Below are 15882 nucleotides of genomic sequence, written 5' to 3'. Positions count from 1 at the left end.
TCTTGCTTTTAGAATTGCAATCACCCCAGAGCCTACACCTGATGTCTTATTTCAGTTCATATAACACAGAGATAATCATCCCCACCCCGCTCCCCAGATCATTTTTAAACATTTGAGTAACTTGGGTTTATTTAACACTCATACCTAAGGCATCAACTTCCGGTACAATGTAACCCCCAACTATATCAATCTTTGTGCATTATCCACGTCGTCCGCCCATAACCCCTTTATGACTCTGCAATAGAGTTGTCCATAAGATTTCTGTTCCTCAACCCCATATAAACTGTTCTGTTGTTCAAATACATTTTAACCACATTCACCTTCAACTATCCGCCACCGATTTGGAAGACAGCCACTAATATACAAGGTAATCCACCCAACCAGCCCAAAAGTATACCCCTCTTCTATCACAATTCAAACCCAAATCTCCCATTGAGTATATCATGTATCCACACTTTTGAGTATCGTAGACATGCTTGAAGATGGCAGTATTATCCCAGTAAAACTAGACCGTTTTCTCACCTATTCTTAGTACAGCAGAAACTCCCAGCATGTATGATATCTATATTCTAAGCTAGATAAAGATGCAAACCGCAAGTAAGTATATGTAGCCTATACATAAAATAAACAACAGTTCGGTCAACAATAGTGACAAAAGAAGAATATGTAAAAAAAACCTCCAGAATCTTCAATGAGCGACATCTTCATCTTAGTACAAAAAGACATGAAATAAGAAGTAGCACCCTAGGGCCAACTCAGTGGAGTATATGAAACCCCAGTTCATCTACATTCCATATCAATATTCCCTTCTATCGCCTCCGGACCCAGAAATGTCATACCTTCAGGAGGACCCCCACCTGGCAAATGATTACCGATTTCATCACAGCCCCCCCTAACAAGAAAGATTTGGTGGATTAATGGGACTTCCATTCAAAGTGTTATCGAAAACTGAAGATACACAGATACATAAACAGTCTGCAGCCCTTCTATTAACATTGGCCTCACTTCCCTATGTAATATCAAATGCACTACTTTTTATAAGCCGAAGTCAAATTGGTGAAAAGACATGAAATAAAGTACCATAGAGTCAAAAATAGTGGAGTGGAGTGTATGGGAACTTGCATTTGTCGCTCAATGACCCATTTGTCATACAATCACCCATTTGACCTGTGCCCATTCTTCCATCTTTCTTCCAGGTTGAGCTTTTTAATGATGACATTTTCAATGCATGTAGATGTCTCAACTACTACAGAGTTAATTTGCTCTTCTCCCCCATGCTTAAACAGACCACTTTTTTCCAGATGAGGATGAATGCAACATATCACACACATCATATTAGACCTTGAACAGTCGCACGGAATTGCAGCACCTCATGGGTTTCCGCCAGAAGTCACATTCGCCTAAACACGACGAAAGAGCGCACATTCAGCTGCTTGTTCCTCCCTTATACTGGCCAGGAAACTTTGCATAAATTTGGTGCACCATTCATGCAGCTTGCATAGCCTCCATGTATGAGGATAGGTCACATTTGTTACAAATCATGAGGCTTACTCTAGTGGTCTAACACACCATTTGACATCACTGAATTTTAAATCACCAAGCAGACTGAAATTGACATGGGCAAGTTTGTCTTTCTGTCGTAGTCAATTTAAACCGGTCTACCGCAAGAAGACACAGTGCAAGTGAAAACAACGTGCAAACATATCCATATAGTATTTGTAGAGTGCCAATAATCAGAGTAAGGTTAATGGGAAAACACTATATATTCCGAGGGGTAGACGTCAGACCAAAAATATAAACAAAGATCGGATACCAGGAACAGATGAGGTGCCACAAGACATGTACATCCCGGGTGTCATCGTTTCCAAGTATGGGGCAGCACTGTGAGGCCACCCATTCCGCGGGGGGGGGGGGGAGTCGAGTGTATCTTCTGTCGGTGTTAGTGGGTGGTCGTTTCCTCGGGTCTGCACATTAACGTTTGCAGCCAGTGGCTGCCTTTGCTATGGGCTGAATAAGCCATGTCGCAGCACCTAAGCTCGCCCAGCATGGGGGACATTGCCAGCAGATTGGCAGCGTGTGGGAAGGATCACGGGGCGCCCTCGCAGGAGCTCCTCAGTCATGCGGGTCGGGCATCGTTCACAATTAAAGAAATGAGGCATGGGGCGGTTACTTTCGCACTCCACATTCCCTCTGCGCTTGCCAGCAGACACCGCCCGTCACATAGCCTCACCTGTGCTGTAACGGACGTGTCATGTCTGTAACCTTCGCTACCTTTACGCCAGCAGACAGGCAGTTTAGGGGGCCCCACATTACTGTCCAGCCGTTCCTCCGCGTTTCCGCATTCACGTTCCGTTCATGTCTTATGGACGTAATCGATGCAATGAACAATGCCAGGGCCTTTCCTTCAATATTCCGCATCTCATAGCATGAAAATAAACAAGATGTAACCGACTTATTGCGATCGACAGTGTTCATTGATTTTTTTTTTTTTAAACTACTTCAATAAAGAAAAAATGAGAAGTAACCAATAACATGGGGAGAGAAAAACAAACAAAGCAAAGGAATTGTAATCATCTTTTCTTCTTGGATGGCAACGACCTCTGAAGTGGAAGCAGTTGCTTCCATGGGTTGTTCCAGGTCTCTCATTTCCCAAGTCACTAAGATAAGCCTCAGCACTTTTATTGTCATTAAAGGAGAATAATCTACCATCCTTGACAACACGGAAGATGGCTCGGTAGACCATATAATATTGGAGGTTCTTTGCTTTTGCCTTGTCCTTTGCAGCTTTGAATTCTCTCCTCCTGTCAAGGACATCACGGCTGAGATCCCCAAAAATCCTCACTTTATGGCCATTCCAGGACAAATCAAGCAGTTCACAAGCCTTTTTAAGCACCATTTGTTTTACTGGAAACCTCAAAAATGTCACCACAAAATGCCTGGGTCATTGGCCCAAGGTTGGTTTAGGTCCCAAACTCCTATGAGCCCTTTCCAATTCCAGATTCATTTTAGGGTCTAGTTGAGTAAAGAGATTAGCATTTTCTCCACAAATTCCATGGTTTTCTTCTCTCAGTGTCTTCAGGAATGCCAGCAATCCGTATATTACTTCTCCTTGAAAAGTTTTCCTGTTCTGAGAGTTTCAAGGACAACTTCTCATTTTTCAATTGCAGATCCTTGATTTGGTTTTCCATCCTTTCCACTGTGCCGTCCATTACATTTAAGTGGGTCTCCACTCTGTTAAAGTTAGTAGCCAGTTCAGTGTACCTTTCTTCTGCCTTGGTCATCTTTTCCTTAATTCTATTGACATCCAGAGTCAATTTAGTGAGCAAAGCCAATATTTTATCCACTCTCTCATCTGAGGTCACATCTCCATCTCCCTTCTGCTGTTTTGCTGGCTGTTTTGAGTCAGTAGTGCTTGAATCAGCCATGGTAGGGCAGGGTATTCAGTTCAGGTGCAGGAGTTCAGCCTTCAGGCAGCCATCCTTGGAGTTGACAATTCTAGAACAACACTTATTTTTATTACAATAGAACATATACATAAAACAATGTTTTATTTAAATGTAGTTCATAGTGTTACTTCTTTTGAGAATGGGTACTAAAACATTGTTTTCTTTATTACATCTAAATAGTTAACCTCATGTGTGTATGTCATGGTCACCATTTGCCCATGGATGGGTTCAACGAAAACTGGAGCATCACCACCACAAATGGAGCCGTTACGTCGATATTCTGAGACGATCGTCCAGCTCCCGTTAGCCCATTTGCTGGGCCCGTCATCAGCACCAACATTGCCACATTTCATCAATGAACACATGCGGAGAGCAACGTTTTATTACGGATGTGTAATAAATAATTATTTCTCACAAACGGAATGTCGGGTGCTTCAAGAGAAAATGGATGATGGAACTCCATAAAATTATATTTTACTCCACAGAACTTTCACAATTGAAGTACCAGGATTACAACATTGAGGAATGTAATCTGAAAGATTGCATGGTATCGAACCAGTGACCTAAACATGATACTATGGCTTGGGGAAAACTATCTGTTCTTCCATTTATTATGTGCGTCAAAAATTGTAATGGCGTCAACTGAAGAGGGAGTTCCGGGGGTTCCAAGGCCACCCCTCCGCCCTCTGAAGTTCATGACGAGACAAAAGGCCAAAAAATGCTTGTAGCCACCCATCTTATTTTGGACAAATCCTGAGTGCACCAATGATTGACAAGTACACTGAAAGGTACCCCCTCAGCCAGTCATACAAATCTTTCCATGTGTGGGAGAAGAACCGTGATCCTGAACAGAGACACCTATATGGACAGCCTCGACTAAGCACCAAGAAGCCATGATACTTATGTCATTAGCGACACCACGACGTAGCAGCATTAGACGTCTTGCACTGCAGCACACAAACTCGTACACATGAAGAACATAAGCGCACAGTTCTCTAGCTAGAGGACAGATACATATACATACTACTAGCCACATGCAGGAATGCAGAAACACAAGGCACAAGAGATCCTGAGCAAGCTTGTTCACGCTTTTACCCAATATTTGCATGCATATACAGAAGTATATATGGAACCTGATCGAACCACGTATAGCTAACTTAATGGTAACATAGTAGGACAAGGACATTGTAGAAACTGCATTAAAAGCTTTTAGGAAAGTGACAGCAGGCCTCAAGCCACCAAGCATAGGATGAGGAGAAGCTGATTCAGGCTGCACAGAGATCAAAACGTGCAAAGACAAGCTCACAGCCAAGGTCAGAAAATCAAGGACCCATTCCAATCTCCAGAAGACAAGGGGACCAGCTGCAGAAAAACAGAATAAATCCTCGTACTTGTGAACAGCAGAGCTCAATTTCGTGTGGTTTCAACACGTAATTCAGCCAGAGAGACAATGGACAGTCACCCACGGTGAGATCACAGCAAGACAGAGGCAGGCTGCAACAAGTGTTGCAACTTAAGGGGCAAATTCTTATAGGCAAAGGTGGTACACACAAGTTACAAAACAGACACATAATCGTTCACATCACCTTGAAGAGGATGCACAGCGAGCTGAAAATTCGATTGAGTCCCAGGCCTGGGGGCATCAGCTCTAACCAATCACAGTGTAAAATCCCAGCGGTGGGTGGCAAGGGGTAAGAACCAATGGTAAGCCCACTACTCTGCAACAAAGTAATAGTTTATTGGGGATGGGACATGCCAGCCACCTATCATGCGAGAGCCAGTAGAATAACACCTATAAGATGACCGTATATGTTATAGTGATCTCAATGCCCAATCCCTGTGGCTGATGGAGAAGGGCCCAAATGATGACGCAGGAATCAAACAAAACCAGCATGCGTGCCGTGGAACTTCGAGATGTATCAGAATCTTCATGTGTTCTTGTATTGAACCCTGTTGGTTTTATTTGCAATAAACCACAGTTTGTACTTGCCGTCTGACTGAGTCCTCTGTTATTCTGGGGAGGGTGTTGGGCCCTCTGAGCTCGCAGACCCCCAGCCTCGCTCTGGCATACCTGGGAGTCCCACCCAACACAACTGTTTCAATTGCAATGATAGATATATCAACTTAGTGAATTCCTGATTATTATTAACTATTGAAAAATGTAACTTATTGTCCTTTTGTGAAAAGCAAGTAAACATATGCGGGTGTGTGTGTGTGTGTGTGTGTGTGTGTGTGTGTGCGTGCACACATGTATCTTCCACATTTTGCATTTAGTTGCCGACAGCGGACGTTTGGCTACGTTGTGCACCATCACCCCACAGGGGGCATAGCATATCCATTTGACATGGTGATGTCATGTGTTATGATTTAAAATGTGACCGCGCGATTTATGATGAAAAAAAATACCCACCCTATCCCTTGGGCCAATGGAATTCCTTACAGAACGTATCCTTTAGCAATTCAGAGCCAATGTCAGATGTAACCTAGAAAGGAGATGCCTCAATATTGTACTAGTTCAATTAAAGAAATGGGTATTCCTCTCAGTGCATTATTGCCTGCAACATTATAAAAAGAAGGGGCACATATATGTATAAAGTTGGGTTTGAACCTTTCCCAAAGCATTCACGAGCTGCAAACTTCACAGCGGCTCAACATGTATGAACCACAAGTTACACATACTCCAGTAACTCTACCAAAATGTATCCCCAGGTTTATCCATCCAACTATGTGAGTACATTCGAGACCAAAACCAGATGTGTATCATTAAGTAACCCCCCATGTGAACCCATGTAGATTAAACCATGCATGCACCAAAATTCCATTTAAATAACCAAAAGGTGCACCTGCGCATCATGCAACCGACACATTTTAGCGTGAACCATGTTCCCAATTGTTTATGGCCTTTGCCAAATGAAGAACCTTACACTTTTAGGATAATGGCTGTCATACACAGCTTGGCATTCCACAGCCAAATTCGCAGACATCCAATGGTAAAAATATGCATAGAGAATTGATGAATCACACAGCTCATCACCAAATAAACCCATAGGGAAACTAGGCAGAAAGGTTGAGGCAAGCATCATTTCCATATTGGTGTACAAATAAACTGGCATACTATTGGGCTCCCAAAAGTGTGCCCCCACCTCAGGGTTTGTTCTGAGGCTTGGCACAGTGAGCCTTGTACAGAAATGTTGGTTACATGAACAATGGACCTCCTAATGGCACATCTTCAGGCCATGAAGGGCATGGCTTTAATGTACCATTCAAGCCGTTTACTGTTCTGTTCGACCTACACACAGGATACAGACCACCACCTTTAGAAGAACTTTCCATCCAACGTAATAGAGCCTGATCCAGCACCTAGCACACAGGTTACTCATGCCAATACTCAGGTCGTTCAGCCTGCCTGCAACAATGACATTGAGAGGGAAACCTGGATGTACCTGAGCACTCGGACAGTGCCTGGCTTATCAAATTCACAGCCTTATAGTCTTCTGTGCGTGTGCCAACCAATCAGCATTCTCTCCACGCTACCTCCTTGGGCAGGACTGTGGTCACTGCACCTTCTCCGATCAAGGCTCAGGCATTGCTCCATATACGGCTCATGCAAGTCCACAGCGCATGTAGAAACAAAGGGCTGTCTGCTCCCACAAAGCTAAAACCACAAGTGTAAAAAATAATTGTGCTTCAGAGCAGGTGGTGCTTAATATATTTATTATGTCAAAGGAACAAAGTTCAAATATTTAGTCATACCGTTTTTGTGACCAAATTACTAACAGTCTGCAGGAATATAGGGATAAGTAGTGGCTGAACCACCTACGCAGTCCGCATGCTACTACAAACCAATAGTGATTGCCGATCACAAATGTGAAACGGGTACAGTCAAGAGCTATACTTTCTTCGCCGTTTGTGTTAATGTGAGCAAAGGGCAGGCTATTCTCTTAAGAGGGGTGTGAATGAATGCGATACCCACAGAAACAAACAGCAAGTTAAAAGACTCCAAAATTAACATCAATCAAGTTCCTATATATTTATTACACACACACTTTAATTAAAGCAATATGCAGATCACTGAACTAAACACTAACAAAAACCCACCCCTTCGGAAGAAAAAAAACAAAAATGCAGAATATATATGCAATAGCACTCTGGATAATGGAGCTGGAGTGAATATGCAAGAAAATTGTATTAATGTCATTTAAAAAGGACGTCTTGGTAGAAAAGACGCTTGTCAATCACTGTGGTCCAAAGGGGGACTAGGGTGTCTGGGCCTCTCAACAGTACCTTATTCAATTCTTGGGTGGTTCAATGTTGGAGAACCGAGCTTCTAGATGCTTTCCTTGTAGGTCGACCCAGATAAGAGTGCAGTAACTCACGCTGATCCAGCCATTGAGTTGGTTTTGAAGTACCATTTGAGCGGTGTAGCTCAACGAGTCCACCAAGGTCGCTTTAACAGTCAAGCTGGTTCAACACGATGGGTCAAGTCTGCATACTACACAATGCTTCCACCCGTTTGGGTCAAGGTCAGAGTCCGGTCAACGTGAAGGTCATGGTTGTTCAATGCTTTGCGCGAAGATGCAGCAGTTCAAAGGCTTCTGCAGGGGCAAGCTGTTTGAGTTGAAACAGTGACGAGTCCTGCTTGTGCAATGAGGCAGCAAACCGGTTCGAAGGATGGAAACTACGATTTGAAGATTGATGATTGCCAGATGCAACACAGCGTGTCCTGTGTGAATCGAGGGCTACAAAGCAGCAGAAAGCAGAGCCCAGGTGCTTTGGGCTTCTCAGGATGCCGAGAGTCCCACTACAGGGGCATGAGGGCAGGATGAGTCCTTGTTACTCTTCACTTTAGTCAATGGAGCATGGCTGGCACCGGCATGAGTCAGTCACCCCATTGAGGAGTCTGATTTCAGTGCATCTGTCAGAATGGAAGGCCCTGTTCCAAACACCAATCACACTCAATGTTCTGTTAGGGTGGTAATGGGACAGAGCTTCCCTCTGCCTTGGAACACTTATCTCTATGGTACAGAACTTTGAAATGGACTGTGCTCCTAACAGGGCCCCAGAGCAGTAATCTTCTTTATGTCAAGCAAAAAATCAAAACAAATGTGAGACCCCTTACTTGTAAAAAGGCTGAAGGGGCTTGGGCAGAAGCAAGCCTGCTGTAAGGGGTCCAATTCCGGTCACTGTGACAAGTGACCTTTGCCTCCTTGCATCATACCCAGGGTGCCTTGTTCCGCAAGAAATGGAGGGGACAGGAAGGAGATGAATAAACACTTTCCCAGGTCCAGATCCTGCTCTAGGTGATCCAAGTCTGCCCCTTTCCCAAGCCTGCAGCTTCAAAAGGTACTTTGGTGTACAGCACCATAGCGGGAAGATGACCTTAGTTATACATGGTTCCCAGAAATCTCGTCGCCTTGAGTGGAGGGGGATATCCATCCCATCCCAGAACAAAGGAGAACATCATATGCCTAGTCTCACTTGCTAAAGTGGAGATAGGTAGGGTAGCCATAAATCCTCATAGCCTTCAAACATCTTATCCAAGCTCACAGGTTTGATATTTGTTGATACCAATTTGATGTGGCTGTAATAATTGTGGTCTCTTATCTTATTGCCGTGTTGTGGACTTACCATTGATTCTTGCCTGTTGCTATCCACCCCTAGGGTATTAAACTGCGATTTGCTAGAGCCGACGTCCCCAGGACTGAGATCCGCAAAGATTCTCAGCTCACTGTGTACCTCTTAAAGGTAATAAGAATGACTGTTGCACTGTAATTCGTGAGTACCCCCTTTGCTTATGAGAGTGCTCTCCTGACCAGTGCAACACTTGTTGCCTATTGTTGCATACTTGTGTCTGGGAGCCTGCGACCAGGTCTCCTTTCCCACCGTCGATCGATGTACATTGTTTGCTTCGGCCACGTCACGTGTTCAGAGACCACGAATTTGAGCTATGCAGCTCTGATTTATGAGGATTTATTTGTATTTTATGCAACTGGTTCCTTTGTCGTCTGGGGATTGGAATGTCGTCCGTATCTCTTGACCTTGGCTGCGGGTTCTGTCTCACACGTCTTGCTCTCTGAATCAGCTCAGCTCGTCTCTTGCTCAGAGGCTTGAGGCCTACTGTAAATTTCCTAAACCTTATAATGCGGTTTTTACAGTGTCCATGCTACGCTACATTTCCATAGGTTAGTCACACTTGGCTGTGTTAGGTCCCATAGGTGCTCCTGCAGTTCCATAAGTCGCATGCAAGCATCTGCAAGCTCTGCTCAGGATCGCTTGTATTGCGGTTTCTGCATTTGGCTAATGGCAAAATAATAAAAGCAAGGACAGAATGTATATGTATCTGTCCACTAACTATAGAACTGTATGCTTGTGTTCTTCATGTATTCGAGTGGGTGTTTGTATCCCGAAGTGGGGATGACATGTGTGCTTCATGTCGAACGCTACCATGTCGCGGTGTCTCTAATGACGTCAGCAACATGGCTACGTGGTGTTTAGGCCAAGCTGTCCATACGGCTGTCTTTAATCATGGCCTGGGGCTCTTCGTCCACACATGGATAGATCTGTATGTCCCTTGGTCGGTATGGCTGGCTGAGGGGATACCTCTCGGCATACTTATCAATCATGGGTCAGTTGGGAATTTGTCCAAAATAGAATGGGTGATTATGGAATTTTCTGGTCTTCTTCCTTGTCATGAATTTAGTATGAGGGGGAGAAGGTGGCAGGCTTTCCCATCCCTCTTCACCAGCAGCTCTCAAGAAGGTACGTCAGGCGTTTTAACCTGCCTTATACCACTGAAGGGAAGGTGCTGTAGATGTCAGGCGACACATATGTGCATGCTGCTTTGTGAAAATGGGGGCCAGAACAGCAGAACACCCTTTCAGAGGTGGGTTACCTGCAGCGCTCAGGCCATCTCACCCTTACCAAATGGTAATTCTTCAGAGTTTGCCACACTTTGCACATGACTCAACAAAAGGAAATCGTCAGAAACATGCAATTTTGACATTGGGACAAAACCAAAGACATACAAAGTCACATCAAAAATGGCCCAATGCAAGGACGTCTCATTTTTAATGGCCGCATTTGTTCAAGCAATAGGCTACCTCCCAGATACATATTACATGTCAAAAGCATGGCAGGGTTAGTGACCACATTTCAGAATGTTGATGTATATAATCTATTCTTTCACTACCTTCACAGCAATTTGCTTTACATTTTCACTTCAAGCAGAAGTTACTTTGTACTGTGCATGACCTGATAATGTGAACACAAATGACTGCAAATAATTTGGCATGCAAACACAACAAGCACATATAGGCTTAGCTGATCTTCAATCAGGGCACCCACAATAAGAAAGTTGTCAACTGCAAACATTGCTGTAGCTTCCAAATAAGGCATCAGTGGGTTACAGTGAGAAACAAAAGGAAAATAAACTGCCATCTCACTGACCTCGAAATCCGATTGCACCTCCTGTGATGCAGCCACTGATGACACTGTTCTTCCAGTCCGACTTGCCCCGGTACTTGAGAGATGAGAAACATAAATGTATAATACAGGTGCTCAGAAGAGGTACAAACATGCAATCAAGTTGGACACATGTATTTCTCTGGGGCAAAATAAAATGTTTTATACAGCCAGAAATGTAAATCTGGCTAGAAGCAGAGCAGAATCAAAACATACTGAACACTACCACTTCACCAACACCACTTGTGATGCACAAAAGTAAAAATGAGACTTACTTCTCAGTGCAAATCTTCACAAAGGGGCCTCAGGGTTAACATGCTACTATGATTTATCTGTTGAGGCAGTTGGCTTAAAAGTGGAGGGTCTGCCATTTTGAGCAGGTATGAGAAAGATGTTGGACAGACAGCTTAAACCGGGCGTGATAAAAATCTAGATACTCTAAAATGCATCTTTATTGATTTAAATGGTTCAAGTACAATAATTGCATGAATGTGAAAAAATGGAGGGTGAAACGTCTCCCTAAAGACAACTATGACAAACCGTTTGACAAGAATTAATGATAATCCAATTAGAAAAACATGTTAACCCTACACTGAATGTGTTTGCAGTGTCTTAGCCACAGACCAATACTAAATGATGCCAACTTACCGATTCAACGAGGCACTCTGTGCAGGAGAACATCGCCCCAACAATGGCAAAGTTCTTTGCATAGGACGCACCCCTCTGCCCCATGTCTCGGAGGACTTCCTTTGCAGTCGGTGTCCGGTAAGGGTCTTTGGGATCAAAGCCTACATTGGTGTCGATGCCCGCTGTGAACACACCAAAAGCGCCCCCCAAGACAAAGCCTGAAATAAAGAATGCATCCTTACTAAAACTGTAACTTTTCTTTTTAAAGCAAAACAGGTCGCTGGCAAAAACAAACAAAAAAAAAAATCAATTAAGCAAAACTTCAGGAGACTTTGTTCATTATGTTCTTATATTGAATTTTGCCTTTGCCAATTTTGTCAATGGATATTCGTCCAATTTTACAATTCGTTTGTTGGCAGATTGATCAGACTGAGTAAGGTTTATGAAAAACAAGATATTCTGGTCCTTGAAAGGAAGCGCCCCCAATTTCAGCACGATCTTCCCCGCAATTAGAGACAATAAGGGACTCTCCCGTAGTGGGAATAAGACCAAGACAGAGTGCGGGTGAGCGTAAGTGGGAGTTTATCCAAAGAATAGGGCATGCAAAGAACTCTGCAACCTCCGAGAGCGCTCTGTCTGACAATAGCAAAGACAGGCGTATTTCTAATACAAAAAACGTCATCAGAACCTACACACTATAGGGGGCACAAGTTAATTGGGATTGGGTGGCGTCGACTAACTATAGGTGTTGCTGCAGCGTGGTTGGTCTTGGCGTGAGGACGTCACTGGTCAGCCTCGTGGGTTGGGTTGGGCCTGGCAGGCCAGCTTGAGGTCATCCGAGCGGTGTTGGTATGCTGGGGCAGCCTGTGACAAAGATGAATACCTTTCCTGACTCGTTTGCCCTAGGCCATGCACACTGCAGTTATTCAAGAAACGACATCTAAGTTCATCAATAAATCGCTCAGCAGTTTGTCTTATAAAATAAACGCAACACATGAGGAATGCACCTCGTGAGAGGTCCGGTGGTTGTCGGTTGGGGTGAGATTTACCTGTGTCCTATTGACCGGTATTTTAGGTCGAGGGGCTGGGCTCTGGGGCCTGAGCCGAATGATACATGTCTGTCTGCCGCGTTAGAAGTTATTATATAAATGGGTCTCTGTGTCTTGTCCCAGTGATGGGGGTCGTCATGATTCTTGGGGTGGTCTAGGGGGGTTGTGGGATTTACGAGAGGGTGCTGGTAGATCAGTAGATTCAAACGTGGGTTTATTACCGTGCTGTAAATAACACAGGTGGCGGGCTGTGGCCTTGGGTGCGGTACCGGGGCCTCTGACTCTCTGAAGCGGCTCCAGCTTGGTTGGGGGAGGTGAGGGAGCGCGGCACATGCCTTAGCTTCTTTATCTGGCAGGCTTGGTAGGGTGGGAGGGAGAATGGCCTTGCATATATTCACAAAGGTTTTTTCCTCGTGCGTTGCTAACTTTTGAATGCAGAACTTTTATAATGTTCCGCCTTATTTTGATGTTATTTAAACACACATATATATTTCAATTTCGTTACACATTTCTTTAATACAGTCGGTCCGAGTACCTTTTCATTACCTAACATTATATTTACTACATGGTGTGATTATTTTATGTACATTAGACGTTACACGAGGTAGTTCTAGGTTATGGCCTACAGAGATTGATGCTCGCTGCTTTAGGTGATTAAGAAAACATATATGAGTTCAGGTTTCTACATAAAATTGTAAGAACACTTATACAGATAAAGGCTACACATTTGGTCGACATCTTTCTCTGTGGTTATAGCAGCACTAGTCCAGACCTGGGGTGGTATCATGTAACGTTACATCTTTATGGTTTATTCACAGTTTACAGGATCTGTTTAAACAGAGGTAGTTCGTTAATACCAATACTTGAATTATTTTCTACTTTCTTCAGATAGTGATGCTTCAGCTTTTTTCCCGTCACCCTGGCCTCGCGGACCAGGTCGTGCGGGGTGCAATATTACATTGTGAACGATAAAATGTTACAGTGTTAGCATCTCGGGTTAGCTCATACCCGACTTTCTCATGGGAACGCGCTCGCAGCGGATCTACCAGGGCTACTGCGGCGGCAGAGATGCATGAAAGGCCCTCCAAAGGTGGGGGCCTCGTTACAGTGTGCTGAACTCACGCCATGTTTGCTAGACAAGATGGCTTCTAGGCCTAACTGAATTTTGGTATATGCAGGGAACGGATACGTGTGGGCAATGTCGTCGGCGGGTGAACCCTCCTCCACCTGGGCCCGGGTGGCATGAGGGGACGGCCACCGAGTCATGGTCCTCACCTGGGGAGAAGGCTGCAGGTGAGGAGGGCCTCGCGGCCAGTCCTCCCCTACATTTCCCCCCTTTCGTTACTAAAGTAACGAATTCTTTAGCTCTTCTAATCTTCTACATTCTTGCTCCTCTATCACTGCGTCATCCCATGCAGGTGTTCCTTTTCTAGGCATCCAGGCTCTGCATACCCCCCTCAAGCTCTCACCTCTTCTAGCATACTCATCTGGTGTACATGTTAAATATATACAGTCACCAGTTTCTTCCAAGTCTACCCAGACCTCCTCATACCATTCCAGTTCCACGTCTCGTGGTTCTTTGATAGTGGTGTGCCATAGTTTATCTACTATGTACTTATCACGGTACATAGGCACTAACTGGTACCTGGGAGTGTTATCTGTTCCTGTCTGTACATGTACTTCTTGTGTCGCCTTAATTGTACCACCAGAGTTGCCCATTGTCACCATCATCATTGCACCGTTAGGGACTGCGTTAGCACAACATCGGAGGCCCACCTGGCACAGGCAGAACACCACGAGGAGGACCACCACAACTGGTATCAAGAACTTCATTGCCATTCCAAGCCATGAGGGAACCCAGGAGAAGATATTGTCGAACCATGAGCTATCTTTAGCCCCACCTTCCATCTTCATCTTCTCTCCCAGGTTATGTACTGCTCCAATGACGTGGGACAGGGACCCATTTTCTGCGTCTTCAGAAGGTACGAACGTGCAGCACGCACTTCCTATTTTTCGGCAAACACCTCCATCGATCGCTGTTAACAGGTCCAGAACATACCTGTTCTGCATGGTCATTAGTCGCAGAGCTCGTAGTTCCACCTTTATTATGTTGAACCCTTCTTCAGTGTCATTGGCCAGCTGAATCAGTTCCCACCGTGTGATCTGGAGCCATTTTGCATTTGCTCTTGCTTGGACACTTGAAACTAGTGAGGCAAAAAATGTTTCCACGGAGCTGAACAGGCGATACCTGTCTGGGATCTGTGCCAATAAATCCGATGATGCTTGTGATATGTAGTTCGATGCTCGCTTGTTCCGTGATAGCTCCTCTTCTTTCCCTCCGGAGGACAGGACATAGAGGTGCGCTTTTGCAGTGGGAGAAGCCACATCCTGGTTCACGTTTCCTTGCGTCCTTTTATTTTCGTCGACGTGACTTTCTGGAATCACCATTAGGGCCGAGTGCAAAGTGGCCATTGAGCAGCTGCCACTCCATGCCTGGGGAAGGTGCAAGTAAGCCTGATTCCCGCATACCCAGTATGTGTCCATTAGTGCTGCTGTTCCTTTTTTCATGTCTGGGATGGTGAGAGTTTTGTTACAGTTTTTATTCGTTCCCATTGCCACTTTTCCTTCTCCCTTGAAACATAGTTCGTTTTGTATTTCACTTTGTAGCTTGAAGGGTTTCTCCATCGCTGTTACCCATGTTAGTTTAGAGATGTGTTCTTTCCATATTGGTAAGCACGTTTTTTCCATCCACCGCAGCTTGTCTGGTTGGACACCTTTCAGTGCTTCCGCTTTGCACAGTACTTCTTCATCTTTCCATTTGTTTTCGGAAAACAGCGTCCCTTGTATTGCAAAGAAAGGTTCTTTAAGACAGACCACTCCAGACGCTTTTGAATAGCACGTTTTGTTGTCCTGTATCATTTTGAAAGAGACATCGTGTGCTTGGAAGGTGTTTTTTATTCTACACAGCGTGAGATGAAGGAGACATTGGGCATCCACAATGGGCAATTCTCTTGGCAACAACACTTTGGGTGTGCCTGATGCATGGGGGATGAGCGAACAGACATAACAGCTTTCATTGGTTGTCTGTTTAGCTGTTGTACTCATATCTGCATACCATTTATTTGCTTGGTGGGGGTGTCGTGGGTCTTCCATCTTGTCTAATCCTAACCCATAATACTCATCATACCCCCTCCTACTTGTCTCTCTTCTTCGCCTACTTTTCTCCCCCCTCCTATACCTTTTAGTTTCGATAGGTGAAATAATAGGCCCCCCTTTCTCATTCCCACCCCCCTTTTCCA

The 15882-nt window shown here is 44.6% G+C and overlaps 1 protein-coding gene across 1 annotated transcript in view; it reads right to left on the bottom strand.

Moving 5' to 3' along the window:
• TIMM22 (translocase of inner mitochondrial membrane 22) overlaps positions 1-15882 on the bottom strand; it is a 158281-nt gene that overhangs the window by 64209 nt on the left and 78190 nt on the right. Inside the window, exons 2-3 of the mRNA XM_069614873.1 lie at positions 11556-11752; positions 10893-10965 (exon numbers count right to left, since the gene is read on the bottom strand). Of these exons, the coding sequence (XP_069470974.1) occupies positions 10893-10965; positions 11556-11752 (270 nt within the window). The remainder of the gene's footprint in view (positions 1-10892; positions 10966-11555; positions 11753-15882) is intronic.

Source organism: Ambystoma mexicanum, chromosome 9, assembly GCF_040938575.1.
Source record: "Ambystoma mexicanum isolate Mex_15411 chromosome 9, UKY_AmexF1_1, whole genome shotgun sequence".
NCBI classification, from domain to species: domain Eukaryota; kingdom Metazoa; phylum Chordata; class Amphibia; order Caudata; family Ambystomatidae; genus Ambystoma; species Ambystoma mexicanum.
The sequence above is the reverse complement of the archived record's forward strand: the minus strand, read 5'-3'. Positions and strand labels throughout refer to the sequence as shown.